Source organism: Nycticebus coucang, chromosome 1, assembly GCF_027406575.1.
Source record: "Nycticebus coucang isolate mNycCou1 chromosome 1, mNycCou1.pri, whole genome shotgun sequence".
NCBI classification, from domain to species: domain Eukaryota; kingdom Metazoa; phylum Chordata; class Mammalia; order Primates; family Lorisidae; genus Nycticebus; species Nycticebus coucang.
In genome coordinates, this window is record NC_069780.1 from 98,399,636 (window position 1) to 98,419,609 (window position 19,974).

General features: G+C 45.8%; 1 protein-coding gene across 2 annotated transcripts; it reads right to left on the reverse strand.

Annotated features, from left to right (window-relative positions):
* Positions 1–2,514: 2,514 nt before the first annotated feature.
* On the reverse strand, positions 2,515–18,432 carry ING2 (inhibitor of growth family member 2). Of its 2 annotated transcripts, XM_053584895.1 has the most exons (3): positions 17,825–18,432; positions 9,666–10,332; positions 2,515–4,868 (listed from the first exon to the last, which is right to left on the reverse strand). In XM_053584895.1, exons 1-3 carry the CDS (start codon positions 17,997–17,999, stop codon positions 4,838–4,840), a joined length of 873 nt encoding a protein of 290 aa, XP_053440870.1. In that variant the 5' UTR covers positions 18,000–18,432; the 3' UTR covers positions 2,515–4,837. The 2 variants fall into 2 exon arrangements, with proteins under 2 accessions (XP_053440870.1, XP_053440876.1); XM_053584901.1 differs by lacking the exon at positions 2,515–4,868 and having other exon boundaries at positions 9,518–10,332; positions 17,825–18,431.
* Between the last annotated feature and the right edge of the window lie 1,542 nt (positions 18,433–19,974).

The window sequence follows — 19,974 nt, forward strand, 5'->3', positions numbered from 1 at the left end:
GCATCTGCCATCACACCCGGCTATTTTTTTTTAGAGATGAGGTCTCAATCTGGCTCAGGCTGGTCTCAAACCTGTGAGCTCAAGCAGTCCACCTGCCTCAGCCTCCCAGAGTACTAGGATTACAGGTGTGAGCCACTGTGCCTGGCACAGCCAAATTCATTTTTTTTTTTTTTTTTGTAGAGACAGAGTCTCACTGTACCGCCCTCTGGTAGAGTGCCGTGGCGTCACACGGCTCACAGCAACCTCTAACTCTTGGGCTTACGTGATTCTCTTGCCTCAGCCTCCCGAGCAGCTGAGACTACAGGCGCCCGCCACAACGCCCGGCTATTTTTTTGTTGCAGTTTGGCCGGGGCTGGGTTTGAACCCGCCACCCTTGGCATATGGGGCCGGCGCCCTACTCACTGAGCCACAGGCGCCGCCCAAGCCAAATTCATTTTAAAAATAAGTCTGAAACAAGTATAGATATAAATGGCCCTCCATACTGAAGTAAAATGTAAAGATACCACTGTGTAATAACATGGTGCTGAGTCAAAGGCTGCACATATTAAATACTTGTTTTTGTTCTACTATCAGGCAAGGATTTAAGGACATATTTAAGAGGAAAGGACAATTTTTATCCAAAACAATTAAAATTTGAAAGACTAGTGCTTAAAGGGTGCCCAGCTGACCAAAATACCAAAAAGATACTGCTATACTAAAAATCTCATTTTTTCAGTTATGACAAATGTCTATGTCATTATCCAATTTGTAAGGAAATTTGAATTTTGTGTTTCTAACAGACAGTGCTAAATCAAGAACTCACTAGCAAGTAGGTTACTAAGGAAGTCATCTGGATAATTCTAAGGATTTTTTTTTCTGGTCTGGACCCCAAAGCGAATATTATAAGGATAGCCCAAGAAATTTCTCTCAAATCCCAAAGAGAACCATTGGAGGAGCTGCCAATTTTTCATTCTCAGAAAACAAATAGGACTAGAAACTCTAGTAGGGTCTAGAAATGTCATTTATGCCTACTACTGATATAGATAATGCAGGTCAGTATCTTCAGTATTTTTTTTTCTTTTTTGGAGACACAGTCTCAAGCTATCGCCCTGGGTAGAGTGCTGTGGAGTCACTGTTCATTGCAACCTCAAACTCTTGGGCTTAAGCAATCCTCTTGCCTCAGCCTCCCAAGTAGCTGGGACCACAGGAGCCCGCCACAAGGCCTAGCTATTTTTGATTATAGTTGTCATTGTTTGGCGGCCCGGCCTGGATTCGAACCCTCCAGCTCCAGTGTATGTAGCTGGTGCCTTAGCAGCTTAAGCTACAGGCACTGAGCCACTGCTGGTCAATATCTTACAGGATTTACAGAAACCCTTATTAAGAGGTAAGCTCCATCTGCATGTAGCTAGATAAATGCCTTTGAAAACTAAGGAATGTTAATATTCTTTTTTTGGTTTTTTTTTTTTTTTTTGAGATGGATTCTCACTATGTCACCCTGGGTAGAATGCCATGGTGTCACAGCTCACAGCAACCTCCAACTCTTGGGCTTAAGTGATTCTGTTGCCTCAGCCTCCCTAGTAGCTGGGACTACAGGTGCCCGCCACAACGCCCGGTTATCATTGTTATTTGGCAGACCTGGGCTGGGTTCAAACCCGTCAGCTCTGGTGTACGTGGCTGGCGCCCTAGCCGCTGAGCTACAGGTGCTGAGCCAATATTTCTGTTTTACACTGATAGTCAAAAAACGGCAGTGGTTAACTTTCTATTGCTTAAATTTTCTCAGAGTAGGATGGTAAGGTAGTATTCAAAAAAATTCTTTGTTTTTGAAACAGAGTCTCACTTTGTTGCCCTCAGTAGAGTGCCAGGGCCTCATACTTCATAGTCTCTTGGGCTCAAGTGATTCTCTTGCCTCAGCCTCCCCAGTATCTGGGACTACAGGCACCTACCACCACCCCTGGCTAGTTTTTCTATTTTTAGTAGAGACAGGGGCTTGCTCTTGCTCAGGGTGGTTAGAACTCCTGAACTCAAGGGATCCTCCCACCCTGGATTTCCAGAGTGCTAGGATTACAGGCATGAGCCACAAGAAAATTCTCTTTAGGCTTGGCACTTGTAGCTCAGTGGTTAGGGCACCAGACACATGCACCAGGGCTGGTGGGTTCAAACCCAGCCCGGGCCTGCTAAACAACAATGCAACAATGACAACATGGCCTCATAGCTCACAGCAACTTCAAACTCTTGGGCTCAAGAGATTCTCTTGCCTCAGCCTCCTGAGTAGCTGGGACTATAGGCGCCCGCCACAAAGCTGGCTAGTTTTTTTCTTTTGCAGTTTTTGGCCAGGGCTGGGTTTGAACCCACCACCTCCGGCATATGGACCCGGCACCCGACTCCTTTGAGCCACAGGTGCCGCCCATGCTGGCTGGTTTTTTTAGAGATGGTGTCTCCCTCTGGCTCAGGCTGGTCTCAAACTCCTGAACTGAAGCAATCCACCCGCCTCAGCTCCTCCCCCCCCCCCCCAACAACGTGCTAGGATTACAGGCATTAGCCGCCTGGCCTAAATTTTAAATTTTGAACATCAAACTGTAAGTACTTGATTCGGAAAGAGTCATCTGCTCCTACAGAAGATGTGCTCCTCTCCTTCTCGGGTGGAATAATGTGGACAGAGTCCTCAGAGGAAACCTCTCTCTGGGTATATAAAAAAGATTGGGGAGATTACCCCAGAGATATACCTCAGAGATATACCTCTCTCTGGGTATATAAAAAAGATTGGTATATAAAAAAGCAGGCAATTTTTCTGGATTACTGTAGAGAGATTTTTTTTTTTTCTGAGTCTGGCTTGGTTACCCAGGCTAGAGTGCCCTGGTGACAGCTCACAGCAACCTCAAACTCCTGAGCTCAAGTGATCCTCCTGGCTCAGCACCCATAGCTCAGTGGTTAGGGCACCGGCCACATACACCAGGGCTAGTGGGTTTGAACCCGGCTAGGACTGCTAAACAATGACAACTAAAAAAAAAAAAAAAAAAGCTGGCATTGTGGCAGGCATCTGTATTCCCAGCTACTTAGAAGGCTGAGGCAAGAGAATCGCTTAAGCCCAGGAATTTGAGGTTGCTATCAGCTGTGACACCAGAGCACTCTACCTAGGGTGACATAGTGAGACTCTGTTTCCAAAAAAAAAAAAAAAAATTAAAAAATTAGTGATCCTCCTGACTTAGCCTCCCAAGTAGTTGGGAGTACAGGCACCCACCACAGTGCCTGGCTATTTTTTCTATTTTTAGTAGACGAGGCTCTTGCTCAGGCTGGTTTCAAACTCCTGAGCTCAGGGTATCCTGCCTTGGCCTCCCAGAGTGCTGGTATTACAGGCGTGAGCCACCCCGCCTGGCCCCTAGAGTTTTGAAAGTTATTTTATATGTTTCTCTCTTTGTTTATGCCAGATAATAGAATGAGTTTACTGGCTCATTTAAAGTTATGACCCAAACCTGCAGCTCACCCATGGTTCCAACTGGCATTCCCAGTCTATTCACTTTCCTGCTCTCCAGAGTGCCACTTCATGTCCACCTCTAGTTCTGAGACTTCCAACATCACAAGAGTAGGATGGGTCGCGTTTCCCCAACATCAAATTTAGCAATCTGTCTCCCTATACCCCATATTCAGGTCTAAGCTCCATTAAGTTACTGAATTGGTTACTGCTTTATCCCCAGTACCTAAAACAATGTCTTGGAAATAGGGGCACAATAAATATTTGAGTAAGTGAATAAAAATAGTGCCTTCTCGGGCAGTGCCTGTGGCTCAGTCGGTAAGGCGCCAGCCCCATATACCGAGGGTGGCGGGTTCAAACCCGGCCCTGGCCAAACTGCAACCAAAAAATAGCCGGGCGTTGTGGCGGGCGCCTGTAGTCCCAGCTACTCGGGAGGCTGAGGCAAGAGAATTGCTTAAGCCCAGGAGTTGGAGGTTGCTGTGAGCCGTGTGAGGCCATGGCACTCTACCGAGGGCCATAAAGTGAGACTCTGTCTCTACAAAAAAAAAAAAAAATCGTGCCTTCTCTTTTGACATGGACAATGAACTGTCCTTGCCTGCTGAAACAAACCCTCCTAAGTCCCAGATCTCAGCTGTCTCACATGCCCATTCAGATCTCACTCCCCCAAGAATCCCCCTACAGCATTCACTTGTCCCCTTCTAACAGAATATTCCAATCAACATAAAATCATGCCATATTAGTGGCATTAAGTTGAGAGAGGATAGCCCAGAAGGTTGAGTCTAAGAGAACAGGTCTTCTCAAGACCAGAAGTATACACATGCAGGGTCCTCTCCACCGTGACTCAGCTCTTGGGGATTTGTAAACTTAACTTTCTGAAACTTGGAAATTTCCAAGTTCTGTGAAATCCTGTAGTTCTGTAGGGGCTGGAAAAGCATCTCCCGCTTGATTCAAACTGGCCAATGAGAAGGGTACCTGTGGGGTGGAACTTTTTGACTGTCAATAAAAAGGGAAACACCAAGGCAGTCGGGGAGCTTGGCCATTTGGAATTCTTCCATGCTGTAAGCTCCCGGCTGGTGAATAAAGCCCTTCCTCTTACAAACGTGGTGTTTGGGTGTTCTTTCTCTCTGTTGGGCCTTGTCTTCATGCAACAAAGTCACATCTTAAAAGTTAAATTGTCCCTGGGCGGCACCTGTGGCTCAGTCAGTAAGGCGCCGGCCCCATATAACGAGGGTGGCGGGTTCAAACCCGGCCCTGGCCAAACTGCAACAAAAAAATAGCCGGGCGTTGTGGCAGGCGCCTGTAGTCCCAGCTGCTCGGGAGGCTGAGGCAAGAGAATTGCTTAAGTCCAGGAGTTGGAGGTTGGTGTGAGCTGTGTGATGCCACGGCACTTTACCCAGGGCCATAAAGTGAAACTCTGTCTCTACAAAAAAAAAAAAAAAAAAAGTTAAATTGTCCCTTAGCTCACCTCTCCCTCAGCTATTCCCTCTTACAAGAAAGCTTGAGTGTATAGTGGCTGTCTTTACTTCAAGCTCCTTCTCACAATCCTCTCTAAACATGCCTTGAGTCTCCAAATTTCTAGTTTGTTAAATTCAACAGCAATTGATGTTACCTCTCAGTGTGCTATGTTAGGTGAACAGCACTTAAAGGAGTTGATGACTTCCTTCCTGAAAGGAAGGAAGATGACCCTGTGGTGAACACACAGGGCTCCTGGGTTCTTCTGCTTAACCCTCCTTCTTCTAGATTTACTCGGTTGCTACTCAAACTGTGGACCATGGACCAGCATCCGAGAAGCTTCTTGGGACAGGCAGAAGCTCAGGCCCCATACCAGACCTACTGAATCATAGTCTACACTTTAACAAAATGAAGTGACTTATCTGCATATTAAAATTTGAGATGCTGTAACTGCCTGAGTAATTTCAGTCATGTGCTTTCAAACTCCAAATGTTGTCCAATACTCCCCCCAAATCCGGTTATATTAAGGACCCCCTGCTGGATTCTACTAGAAATCGATTAGGTATCTCAAACCTAAATACAAAACGAAATTCCTCACTTTTTTTCCTCCTGAGGTCAACAACCAGTCACCATTGTCACCTCTTTGCTTTCCAATCCCTGGGCCTAAGTCCTACAGGCTGTGCCTTTAAAATAATCTTTCCTGGGCGGCGCCTGTGGCTCAAAGGAGTAGGGCACCAGCCCCATATGCTGGAGGTGGCTGGTTCAAACCCAGCCCGGGCCAAAAAAAAATATTGAGTTGTTTCTGGGAGTAACTTTAAAAAATAATAATAATAATAACTTTCCACTATGGCAGCTGCCACCACCCTAGTCCAAGCCACCAATGGCTGTTGATGCAAATAAAGATTCTGAGTCTCCTAAATCTCTCCATTTTCACTTAGGCTCCCTACAATAAATTCTGCACATAGGATACAGAGAGATCTTTAAAGAATATAAACCAGACCATGCTTGAGAACCCTTCAGTGGTTTCCCAGATTTTGTATCATGGCTTCCAGGGGTCTCCATTTTCTAGCCCCTTCCATACTGTGCTCTAAAGCACTGCTTTAGTCAATTAGCCAAGCTTGCTCCCTCCTCTCTTCCCCAAATCTCTGCCTGCCTCTTGTTTCACTCAGAGATTACCTCCTTAGAGAAACCTTATTTAATCACCATAATTAAATACTCATCTTCCCTCTTTATTTCCATCCCTTTACTTTCATTTCAGCACTTAAAACAGTTACCTGACGTTGTGTGCATCTGACTCTTCCACTAGAACATATAGTCCATGAACGGAGACTTTTTCTGCTTAAACAGTGCATGGCACATAAGCACTCAAATGCTGAGTATTCAAGCACTGGGGGTGGAATGGCAGGGAGCAGGGGTTACACTTGAATTTGTATGTGCTCAGAGTTGCACAAATCTGGATGTAGCGAATCTACCAGCAGTTTTTAATAGGTTCAACTTTTCAAAATGTGGTAGTAGTTCTAAAACTTTTCTTTACATTAGAATGGGGAGATTTTTTAAATTCCAAGACTTAAGCCACATTCTAAATGAATTAAATCACAATCGTTACGGGTGGGGCACAGGTATGAATCAGTATCTTTTGAAGCTTCCAAGGAATTTTTCTAATGCTCTGTGGACGACAGGTGGTGGGTTAAAATCTGACCCTGGCCTGCTTAACAAATAATAATAATGTGTGGTAAGTTTGGGAGCCATTGATATATAGTATGAGTTTGTAACTATGATATAAGGTGGTTTATGAGATCTAGAATCCCAGTCACAAGGTTATGCAAGTTTAAGATTTCTATTTCCTGGGCGGCGCCTGTGGCTCAAAGGGGTAGGGTGCCAGCCCCATATGCTGGAGGTGGCGGGTTCACAACCAGCCCTGGCCAAAAAACCGCAAAAAAAAAAAAAAAAAAAAAAAAAAAAGATTTCTATTTCCTAAAAGATATAGAATACAAAATATAACTCAGGCCAGGCATGATGGCTCAGGCATGTAATCCTAGCACTCTGGGAGGCCGACGCGGGTGGATTGGTTGAGCTCACAGGTTTGAGACCAGCCTGAGAAAGAGCGAGACTCCGTCTCTAATAAAAAAATAGAAAAAGCGAGGCAAGAGGATCGCCCAGGCTCAAGATTTGGAGGTTGCTGTGAACTATGATGCTACAGCACTCTACCCAGGCGACAGCTTGAGACTCTGTCTCAAATAAATAGATAATAAAACTGTCACAAACATTAGGTTTTAGAGGGTTTTTTTCCAGTTTTTGGCCAGGGCCAGGTTTGAACCCTCCACCTCTGGTATATATGGGGCTGGGACCCTACTCCTTGAGCCACAGGCGCCACCCCCAACATTAAGTGTTAAAGAGGGTACATTTTCCAGGATGGTCCAAGATTGTTTTCCTGTTAAATCTAATCCAAACTTTGGCATTATTTTTTTTTTAGACAGTCTCACTATGTTGCCTTCAGTACAGTGCTGTGGCATCATAGCTCACAGCAACCTCACTCTTGGGCTTAAGTGATTCTCTTGCCTCAGCCTCCCAAGTAGCTGGGACTACAGGCGCCTACCACAATGCCTGGCCATTTTTTGGTTGCAGCTGTCGTTGTTTGGCAGGCCAGGGCTGGATTTGAACCTGCCAGCTCTGGTGTATGTGGCTGTTGCCTTAGCTGCTTGAGCCACATGCTAGTATTTTTAATGGTGTCAGGTAAATAGGTTCATTCTGGCTGTAATCACCAAAGCAAAATGCTCTCAAAAGGAAAAGAATTTTTTTTTACAACTCAACTAAGACAATAAATTACTGTTTTGTTTTTTGGGGGAAGATTCTGTTACCCCAGGGCTAGAGTGTCATGGTGTCAGCTGAGCTCACAGCAACCTCAATCTCCTGGGTTGAAGTGATCTTCCTGCGTCAGCCTCCCAAGTAGCTGGGACTATAGGCACCTATCATCACATCCAGCTAATTCCCTTTTAGGAGAGACAGGGCCTCGATCTTGCTCTGGCTGGTCTCCAACTCCTGAGCGCAAGTGATCCTCCCACCTCTACCTCCTAGAGTGCTAGGATTACAGGAGTGAGCCATCTTCCCTAGCCTTCTAAGACAATAAATTATTAATTAGGCTATCTAATATTTCTCACTCAAAAGTAATCAACTTGCTACAGTCATCAATCAAAATATCTGCAGGACAGAAGCTAATCACATTAGTGTGATTTACCCATCTCTAAGCTTACCTTTAGACTGTCTTCATATCTCAAAACAAAGACAAAATTCATGCAAGAGAAAAATGTCATCTCATTATTAACATCCTTACTACAGTGGCAAATACTATCAATTTTAAAAGAATCTTGGACATATTTAAGCCAAATGATTTTATAGATGAATGACCCTGACACCCAGATAAGATGAAATAACATGCCTAAAAGTCACACAGGAGAGCTAGAAGAGAAAAAAGCATTTTTTTCCCCAAATAAGCAGACAGGATTTTTCACATATTAATCAAAAACAATCAAGATCAGATTAGGAAGAAATGAAGAATAAAAAGCATGTTATACATATTTTAAAGAACCAGCCAATCTGCTGCCCACCTCAAACCAAAATTTTCTCTAAACATACCAACACATATCCATTAAGATGCTTAACCTTAAAATATTAGAATCTTGGAAAATTCAATTTACAAAGACATCATTAATCGCATTGTTATAATAAAATTAGTTCATTAAACGTGAAAACATCAAACAGCACCAATACCAGAAAGTTAAGAAGTTGAACGCACTGTTATTTAAAATAATGTATAGTCACTGATTGGGACAGAAATGAACAATAGCCACTAGCAAACCACTTAAAACAACTATTTGACATAAAGGAAATATGTAAAGACTGGTATATGCCTTTTTCCCACTGATAGGCCTGTGGCTTTCCATCCCAGCAGTGGGTCACATGGAAAATATTATTAAGATGCATTTTTAAATTGCTCAACCTTGAACCATGATACTACATAACCCAAAGTGTGCCAGTATAAGCCAATGGTTGCATTTTTGGGTATCCTAATTATTCTTATGTGTCCCAATTAAGAGAAAGCACAAAACAACTTCCTTATCAAGCACTAGAGCAAATGTTCTCTATGAAGCAGCAAGGCATTTACAAATGGGCTACTGACAGTGTATCAAAATGCTACTAAGGAAAAGACAGCAGCAAATACTCTAATAAGAGCACATTATTCCTCATGGAATGCCATATTATTCTTATCTCTAGTTCCTTAAATTCCTGGAAGACTAGAGATGAATATGTATGTGTATAAATGGGGCTAGAGAAAAAGAAGCTCTAAATGGCATAGTGTTCATGTTTTTAATCACCGAAGATGCTTACAGAGAAACTCCACCTACATCTAAACTTTTTTAAGCACACAGAACTAAGATGCTGGCAAAACTTTCCTGTTTACCCAAAAAAATAGCATTGTAGTTTTAAGTGAAAATGAAATAGGCATGGTTTGTTGTTTACACCACCCTCTCCCTGTTCCCTGATCCTTCCATCAGGTGATCTGAAGACTACCTAGTTTAAAATATTTGGTGATTCAGTGCAGAAAATTAAGGTCACAGACAATGTACAACAACTTTTAATACACCATTAATATTAATGATTAAAAATTATTGCATAGTCTTATGCATTTACCCTAAAACATTTTCTGAAAGTAAACGAATTATATAAAAGACAAATAACCCTTTAAAACATGGATGGCTTTTACTACCTCGATCGTCTATCCTTTTTCGTTTTTTCAGTACTTTTGTCCATTGTTTTCTCATTATCTCCTCTGCACTTTGGGCAATACCATTTCCCCTTTGGTTTATAGGTAAGTGAAACACATGAAAAGTGAAACCATTCAATTGGACACTGTTCATTGTCACATCCTATCATTTCTCCATAAGACACTTGGTTGCACAAACAGTATGTGGGTTCATTGGGATCTATTGCAAACTCAACAGGTGAGGCTTCTCTTTCCTGCTTGGCCTTGGAACGTTTCTTTTTCTTTGCCGACTTGGATTTCTTTTCCTTAGGTGGCTGATCATCACAGTCTTCAATCCCATTTGTCATGTGACATAAGTCTCGGCTTTCACTGGTTCGCTGTCTGCGGGGTCTTCTGGAAGATCTTTCTGGTTGGCTGGAATCCATCTTTGCTTTCTCTGAGGCTCGCTCACTTTCAGCAGGATCTTGGAAACACTGTGAATGCAATTCCATTTGTCTGGCCCGATTTTCCACCAATTCCAGCATCTGTGTGACAATCTGAATTTTTTCATCTCCCAATTCTTGACTATTGATTAATGCTCTCTGGAGAAGCTGCTGTAGGCGTTTTTTCTGGTTTAAATCATCTTCTTTCTTATATTTTTCATAGACATCATCAATTTCCTTTAATGTTTCTAGAAAAAGAAAAGTGAGTACGTTATCATTATGTTAGCACAAATAACATTTTCAAGTTAGTTATTTTCACAGAATTGGTGTAGTCAAAACTCAAACCACAAAAGCGCACTCCTATAGAGTATATGTATGCATTAACATGATTTCCCATACACAGACCATATTATCTAATGTGAAAGTGTACTCAGAACACAAAACTCTACTACTCATTAATCTGTATTTAAAAAGATGAGAAGGGGGGTGGTGCCTGTGGCTCAAGGAGTGGGGCACTGGTCCCATGTGCAGGAGGTGGCGGGTTCGAACCTAGCCCTGGCCAAAAACCAAAAAAAAAGATGAGAAGGGGTGGCGCCTGTGGCTCAGTCGGTAAAGTGCCAGCCCCATATACCGAGGGTGGCGGGTTCAAACCAGCCCCGGCCAAACTGCAACCAAAAAATAGCCGGGCGTTGTTGCGGGCGCCTGTAGTCCCAGCTACTCGGGAGGCTGAGGCAAGACAATCACTTAAGCCCAGGAGTTGAAGGTTGCTGTGAGCTGTGTGATGCCACGGCATTCTACCGAGGGCCATAAAGTGAGACTCTGTCTCTACAAAAAATAAAAATAAATAAAATAAATAAATAAATAAATAAATATAAAAAGATGAGAAGTCTGGGCAGCCGGGGCCGGTGGATTGCTTGAGTGCACAAGTTGGAGACTAGCTTGACCTAGAGTGAGACCTTGTCTTTAAAAATAACCAGGTGTTGGGCGGCGCCTGTGGCTCAGTGAGTAAGGCGCCGGCCCCATATGCCGAGGGTGGTGGGTTCAAACCCAGCCCCGTCCAAACTGCAACAAAAAATAGCCGGGCGTTGTGGCGGGCGCCTGTAGTCCCAGCTGCTTGGGAGGCTGAGGCAAGAGAATCGCGTAAGCCCAAGAGTTAGAGGTTGCTGTGAGCCGTGTGATGCCACGGCACTCTACCCAAGGGCGGTACAGTGAGACTCTGTCTCTACAAAAAAAAAAATAATAACCAGGTGTTGTAGCGGGCACCTATAGTCTCAGCTACTTGGGAGGCTGAGGCAAAAGAATCCCTTAAGCCAAAGAGTTTGAGGTTGCTGTAGGCTGTGATGCCATGGCACTCTACCGAGGGCTACAAAGTAAGACTCTGTCTCAAAAAATAAATAAATATATAAAAATAAAAAGATGAGGCTAGGCGCCTATGGCTCAAGTGGCTAAGGCGTCAGCCACGTACACCTGAGCTGACCGGTTCGAATCCAGCAAGCCAGCCAAACAACGATGACGGCTGCAACCAAAAAATAGCCTGGCACTGTGGCAGATGCCTGTAGTCCCAGCTACTTGGGAGGCAGAGGCAGAAGAATTGCTTGAGCCCAGGAGTTGGAGGTTGCTGTGAGCTGTGATGCCATAGCACTCTACCCAGGGTGACAGCTTGAGGCTCTGTCTCAAAAAAAAAAAGAAAGTAATGATTAAGTATAGTATTTGAACTTAAGAAAGGAATTGGAGGTTGCTGTGAGCTATGATGCCACAACACTCTACCCAGGACAAAAGCTTGAGGCTCTATCTCAATAAATAAATAAATAAATAAATAATAAAATAAAATAAAATAAAAAGATGAAAGATGTATGTATAATTAGTAATCAAAAGTCAAATGGGCAGGAATACGATATGCTTTGTTAGAGTCTACCTAGTGCCAAATCACTTATATCTCCTTTGAACTCCAAAGTGACATTATAAATAAAACTAATGTGTGGGAGGATTGCTTGAGCTCAAGAGTTCAAGACCAGCCTGAACAAGAGTGAGACCCTGTCTCTAATAAAACTAGAAAAATTAGGCCAGGCATGGTGGCTCATACCTGTAATCCTAGCACTCTGGGAGACCCAGGAAGGTGGGCTCATGAGTTCGAGACCAGCTTGAGCAAGAACAAGACCCTATCTCTACTAAAAATAGAAAAACTAAGGCAAGAGGATTGCTTGAGCCCAAGAGTTGGAAGTTGCTGTGAGCTAAGATGCTATGGCACTCTACCTAGGATGACAGCTTGAGACTCTGTCTTAGAAAAATAAATAAAACTAGAAAAATTAGCCATGGTGGCACATGCCTGTAGTCCCAGGTACTCAGGAGACTAAGGTAGGAAGACAGCTTGAGCCAGGAGTTTTAGGTTGCACTGAGCTACTAGGTCACCATTGCACTCTACTATTTCCAGGGTAGGTTCTGGTTCATGACCAAGGCACTGACAAAATTATAGTAAAGTCAGCACTGGATCACTCTGCCTTTGTAGATAACTCAGCAGTTAGTCCTAAACTTTCTGAACTGCTGATTTAGTTGTATATCACGTGGGACATTAACTTAACTCAAGTAAAAATAGCTGAGTCACTAGAAGGTATAAAATAATTGAAAATATAAATTCAGATTTCACCAAAAATTTAATTTTATTCAACTGTTTTATTTATTTAATTTTTTAGAGACAGTCTCACTTTATCGCCCTTGGTAGAGTGCCATGGCATCACAGAGCTCACAGCAACCTCCAACTCCTGGGCTTAGGCGATTCTCTTGCCTCATCCTCCCCAGTAGCTAGGACTACAAGTGCCGGCCACAATGCCCAGCTATTTTTTTGCTGCAGTTTGGCCAGGGCCGGGTTCAAACTCACCACCCTCAGTATATGGGGCCAGCGCCCTACTCACTGAGCCACAAGCACCGCCACAATTGTTTTATTTCTTACCCTTGTAAGATATAAGGTTTTCTGAAAGAGGTCTGTCCTACTAACAAGTGGAGAAACAAAAATTAACTTTTAATTTATCACACCACATGGCACACTAACTACTTTTATAATACAATACACATTAACCAGCACTGCTTTATACTCCAATATTATTATTATTATGAAGAGAAATGCTAGACCAGTAAATATATACACTATAGCTGTCTGCAAATAAGGTAACAGAAAGTGATTATTCAACACAACTCTAATGAATTAGCTCCTCTCTAGAAACTGCAAAAACTCACATTTAATGGACAACTCTTTAACCTGGAGTACATGACAAAAATGCCACTATACTTCACTGTGTATTTCTGAACAAAGTTCAGATCGATCTCATTTGCTCAGACATTTAAGTAGATTTCTTAAGAATCTAATTTTCCTACAGGAAAAATAAGGAAATCAGGTATCTTCCCCTCAGACAAAAAATTTGAGGATTTTTAAAAAGGTAAAACCTCATTTCAAATATTCTATATCTAATAATCATGTTAGAAGCTAAATTACATTACATATCAGCACACTAATAATATACATGAGATAAAAATTTATTTTTTTCTCCAATAACTTTAGTACCAATCACACTTTTTTTTTTTTTGAGACAGAATCTCACTTTGTCGCCCTCAGTAGAGTACTGTGACCTGATGTCGCACCTCACAGCAACCTCCAATTCCTGGGCTTAAGCGATTCTCTTGCCTCAGCCTCCGAAGTAGCTGGGACTACAGGCGCCCGCCACAATGGCTATTTTTTCCGCCACCTATTTTTTCTGCCACCATCGGCATATGGGGCTGGCGCCCTACTCCTTTGAGCCACAGGCGCCGCCTCACCAATCACATTTTTAAAACACTTTATTATATAGTAAAAGGTGGCAGCGCCTGCGGTGCAGTGAGTAGGGTTCTGGTCCCATATACTGACGGCGGCAGGTTGGAACCTGGCCCTGGCCAAACTGCAACAACAACAAAAAAGAAGAAGAAAGAAAATTAACATGTATTCAGCCCCTTCTATGTGGTAAAGATTTTCTCAGTTAATCCCTAGTGAAGAAAATGAAACTCAAGGGGCGGCGCCTGTGGCTCAGTCGGTAAGGCGCCGGCCCCATATACCGAGGGTGGAGGGTTCAAACCCGGCCCCTGCCAAACTGCAAAAAATATAGCCGGGCGTTGTGGCGGGCACCTGTAGTCCCAGCTACTCGGGAGGCTGAGGCAAGAGAATCGCTTAAGCCCAGGAGTTGGAGGTTGCTGTGAGCTGTGTGAGGCCACGGCACTCTACCGAGGGCCATAAAGTGAAACTCTGTCTCTACAAAAAAAAAAAAATAAAGAAAGAAAATGAAACTCAAGAGGTATGAACCCCAGACTCTGAACAATGTCAGAACTGTATGTCTCATCCCACAGTTAACGCAAATTCTATAAACCACAGGAAATTAAACATTAAATTTTAACTCCAGGGTTATTTACCCAAGAAATTATGAATGAGAAGACCGGAACAAAAACAAAGGTTCTCTAACACCATATCCCATAACAAATACTTCATTCATTGTGAAATTTTCTTCTTTCTCTATTTTATAGATTATTCGGTAATTTCAGAGAATGTCTCAAATAGGCAGGACAGAAACTTATTTGATTGCATATATAATCTATATCACTAAATACTGTTATTAAATATTAGATCCAAAACCAGAAAATACTTAAGAACCAGTGAAGAAATAAAAAATATGTAATGTGAACCAAGTACACAAAAGTATATAAAGTTTATAAATATAAAGCTGTTGAGTTCAGAAACTACGTTCATGGAGTGAGAACTATAACTATTTTCATATTAATCTTAAAATTTATAAAAATCTTAACAAGTTGAGGATTTTTATAATCTCTCAATGTTGTACAATACTGGTACAATATCATGTTACAAGAGCTACTTATGATAATTATAGAGGACCAGATAACAGATTTCCCTGTAAACAAATTATAGTGTCCTTCCCTAATTTTTTTTTTTTTTTCCAGTTTTTGGCTAGGGTTGGGCTTGAACCCGCCACCTCTGGCATATGGGGCCAGCGCCCTACTCCCTTGAGCCACAGGCACTGCCCTCCTTCCCTAATTTTAAATAGCTTAACTTTTGTAAAGGAAAACATGTGCTTTTTTATTTTTTTTTGAGACAGAGCCTCACTTTGTAGCGCTGGGGTAGAGTGCTCTGGCGTCCTAGCTCACAGTAACCTCTAATTCTTGCACTCAAGCAATTCTCTTGCCTCAGCCTCCCAACGAGCCGGGACTACAAGCGACTGCCACAATGCCTGGCTACTTTTTTAGGCAGGAGTCTCACTCCTTTTTTTTTTTTTTTTTGTAGAGACAGAGTCTCACTTTATGGCCCTCGGTAGAGTGCTGTGACCTCACCCAGCTCACAGCAACCTCCAAATCCTGAGCTTAAGCAATTCTCTTGCCTCAGCCTCTCGAGTAGCTGGGGCTACAGGCGCCTGCCACAACGCCTGGCTATTTTTTGGTTGCAGTTTGGCCGGAGCCGGGTTTGAACCCGCCACCCTCGGCATATGGGGCGGGCGCCCTACCGACTGAGCCACAGGCGCCGCCCAGGAGTCTCACTCTTGCTCAGACTGGTCTGGAACTCGTGAACTCAGGGGATCCACCAGCCTTGGCCTCCCAGAGTGCTGGGATTACAGGCCAAACATGTACTTTTAAAGAAATGTAAAAACCTACAAGCTCCACAAACTTCGGTGTTATCTGAAAAACTAAAAAGGTTCAATATACAATTCTTAAGCCCAGATGATCATTTTTGGGTTACCATACACATATGTACTCCATGTGTATAGGAAGTATCATTCGGTAGCTCTTATTTTTTAAAAAAAGTTAAAATATTTGAAAACAAGGATGTGCATCTAAAGTCGCAGGCTTTACAGTCAAATATTCTCCATCTAATCCAGGGGACAAGTTACTTAAACTCTTTGTAAATTTTAATTTAGCTGTAAAATGAGTTTTTACAGGCTGGGCGCGGTGGCTCAAGCCTGTAATCCTAGCACTCTGGGAGGCCTAGGCAGGTGGATTGCTTGAGCTCACAACTTCGAGACCAGCCTGAGGAAAAGCGTGGCCCTCGTCATTATTAAAAATAGAAAAAAACTGAGGCAAGAGCATCGCTTGAGCACGAGTTGGAGGTTGTTGTGAGCTATGACGCTAAGGCACTCTACCCAGGGTGACAGCTTGAGACTGTCTAAAGAGAAAAAAGTTTTTCCTTATGTAATGGCCTGCACCTGGCGCAGTAATTGCTATACAGTAACTAATTAGTGTTAATTCTCCTCACCTCAACAGAGATCAGTCCTACCAATCATACGAATTTACAAAACAAATTTATCGATACAAAAACAGAGATACTTAAATGTTCTAATATGCTACAGGCCAACGTTATCATTCCAGTAGTGAATTCCTTAGAGACTAAACCATAGGATTAGTAACGTGTTTACAGAAACAGAGAACCGATATAAAGGTTATTTTAAAAATTCATATGGCTGTTTCCACATTAGATTCAAGGTCTCTTCCTTGATTCGGGGTTATTGAACGCAAAACATTTCCTCATGTAAACTGCTCGCACTCTAGTAGTAGACAAAGATCCACTGACAGTACATAATAAACAACAGTCTGTAAGGAAGCTTGAGGGTCTGTCCTAGCTGTAGTGGTTTCAGCCGCATCACTTAAACTTGGCGGAGGATCGGGGCAGGGGTGAAGGGACGCCAGGCGGTTGCCCAGTCAACCAACTCACTTCCTCCTGGGGCCCGGAAGTGACACGGCCCGGAACCTACGAGGTGCTAGGGTCAGCGACAGTCCCAGCAGCTGTGTCCTCCTCTTGATTCACTGGTTGATCAAGAGATTCGAAACATCACAACAAACATCTCGCAGACCCAAGCACTGACTCTGCTGGGGCCGAGCGGATGCCCTGCACGGCCTCGACCCCTCCGGAGCGCCCAGCTCAGCCTAAGTCCCTCCGACCACCATTTTCCAGGATGGGGAGTGCGCGCACGCCCCTCCCACGTCCTACGTCATGGCCGCAGGGCCCCGCCCCCAGGGGCAAGGAGGGGGCCTCCGGCCACACACTCCCCCTCCTTTTCCTTCCCTGCGGGGGACCTTCCTCTTTAACCACTAGGCTGAAAGCCCTGGGAAAGGCTGCAGCACCGAGTAGCCAGGAACTTTTCCCGGAGGCAGAGGGGACCCGACAGCTCTATCCCGAGCTGGGAGCTGGAGCGCAGAGGGAGGGATGTCCCCGCAGGCCGCCTTCGCCGCCCTCTCTCACCCCCTCCCCCCGCACGTTCCAAGGCATCTGCCTAGGTGTGAGGGCCCCCGCAGGGTGGGCAGAGCCAGGCCCGCGGTCCGGCGGGAGGCTGCCTTTCACCCGCTCCCTCGCCAGAGTGGGAGGGTCCGCTGTCCGGGGCAGGTAGGCACCAGAACGAATGCTTGCAGCTTAAAATGGCTGATTCCCCTGCACAGCAGTTGCCGCCGCCGGGGCTGCAGTAGAGGCTGACGAGTAGCCCCCGCCCCCACGACCCCACAGAAGTCCTCGTCTTCCCGCAAGGAGGAAGGGAAGGCTACGCACCCGCCCTGCCGACCCGCTTCCGCGTCCCCCACACCAGACCGGTCTGTGCACTCGGGAAACTGTCACAGGAGAAAGGGAAAGTGGCACTTGCCCGAGCAGGCTCCGAGCGGCCGCGACCGGCGAGGAACGGAGGATCCGGGCGGGGGGCAGGCCCGCGCAGGCAGCCTCGCGGGCCCTACCTTGATATTTGTTGTCCAGCTCTCGCAGTACAGACACGTTCCTCTGCATGTCGTGGGGCAGCGACTCCACGCACTCGAGGTAGTCCTGCACGTAGCAGGTGAGTAGCCGACTCCGCTCCCCCGTCAGGAGCGTGGCCGACGAGTACAGCTGCTGTTGCTGCTGCTGCCCTAACATCCTGCCGTCGCTGCTGCTGCTCCCCGCGGCCGCCGCCGCCGCCGCCTCTGCATCCAGCAGCCGCACATGCAACAGCCACGGCCGCCGCGGTTCCCCCGCCCAGCAGCCCGGCGCCGCGGGGACACCGGCGGCCGCTCGAGAGGGCACAACCGAGTCCCCCGGTCTCCACTCACCGCACAAGAAGCTCTCACTCCCCGCCCCCGCGGTAACGAGCCCAGGGGCGGGGCGACACCCGGGCTCCCTCCTTTCTCTCCTCCCTCCCCTGGACAAGAGCAGCGGGGATCCCCGAGCGGAGCTGGCGCTAGGGGCCCGCGCGCTGACACTTCTTGTCTCCGTCGGGGTCCCCGGGTGCTATCAATGCCGTCTCGTAGCTCAGATCCCCATGACAAGCCCCTAGCTGCCCCTTCTCTCCCGATCCCCCTCTGTGCCTGTCGGAGAGTCTCTCACTGGCCTGCCCCCGCCCCTCCGCGGCGACCGCCTCTGCGCCTGCGCAGGACTCGCTCCTAATAAGGCCGGGGGCCCGCCCCTACCGCCCTACCGGAGGGTTCGCATTCTCCCGCCTTCCCTCCGCCGACCGGGCGATTGGTCCGTCAGCCCTCTGCGGGGGGGTGAAGGCGCGGGAGGGCAGCCAAACGGCAGGCTGCGCCCCGCCCCCCCTTAAAGGGGAAACACTGTCAAGCCCGCCTCTCCGCCCAATTTCTGAATGGGACCTAAGAGGAAAGGTGGCTGGCTGACTTCTTCCTTCCGTGTTTCCCGCAAGGGCAAGGGGAACCTTGGCCCTACGCGTTTGGACCGGTGTTACCGACTTTTTCCCCATCAAGCGGTTCATGGTCGGCCCCTCGCGAGCCTTAAAAGGAGCTGCCCACGTCCGCTCTTGCTCTAGCCTGGAGTGAGGCCTGCGGGAACTACGCGGCCCAGCGTGCAGCGGGGCGGCTCCCGGCATGCCAGGCGGCTGCGTTCTCGCCAGCGCCGCCTCCCGCTGGGTTGCCACCCGCCGAGCGCTGGGCTAATCCGGGAGGTAGGCGGTGCTTGCTCCGGCGCCTAGCGTTTCCTTTCTCATTTAGTCGGCCTGGTTTTTAAATTTCGCTCTGGCCAGAGCGTGCTTCCTCCCTTGCTCGGACGCGGGAGGTTTTCGGGCGCCCGGGTACCTAAACAGGGTTGCCCGCCCCCACTTCCCGTCTTTAGGAAGCTGTTCAATTAGGGGAATGGGCGCGTCTAGCTCCACAATCGGTGTTTGTCCAGCAGACAACCTTTTTAAAAAAAACCCAACATTTTGAGCGTTTAAAGATTGAAGGTCGCGAGGCAGAGAGAGACTCAGCACCAGCGTTTGGGGGTCTTTCTTATTCACTTTTGTCCCAGGACTGACAACTGCCGGGAGTCATGGAAATGGGAGGAAAAAACCTAATCAACTATCAGGGCCACCACCTGTGTATTGGATCGACTATCAGGGTTTAAATCTCTGTGTCCTGTAAATGAAATGCCAGGCAGAGGAGCTAATTTTAATTACAGATGGACTTTGTATGCATATAATAACGTGCTTATTTGAAAGATCTGGGTATAAATAGAACGAATACACAGCGAATTTTAATGGAGTGTCTGTGTAAACTAACCCTATTGAGAGTAGTACTTTTTGAGTTGAAAATATGACTGGGTAATAAACTTGGATTTTCTTTCTTTCTTTTTTTTTTTTTTTCCTTAGAGTCTCACTCTGTTGCCCAGGCTTCAGTGCCGAGGCATCAGCCTAGCTCACAGCAACTTCAGACTTGTGGGCTCAAGCAATCCTGCCTCAGCCTCCGGAGTAGCTGGGACTACTAGTGCCTGTCATTACCCCCAGGCTAGTTTTTCTATTTTTAGTAGAGATAGGTCTCACTCTTACAAAGGCTAGTCTGGAACTCCTGAGCTCAAGCAATCCACGGGCCTCAGTAGACCTGATCTGATCTTCTCTTCTCCTTTCTCTCTCTCTCTCCTCTTCCTT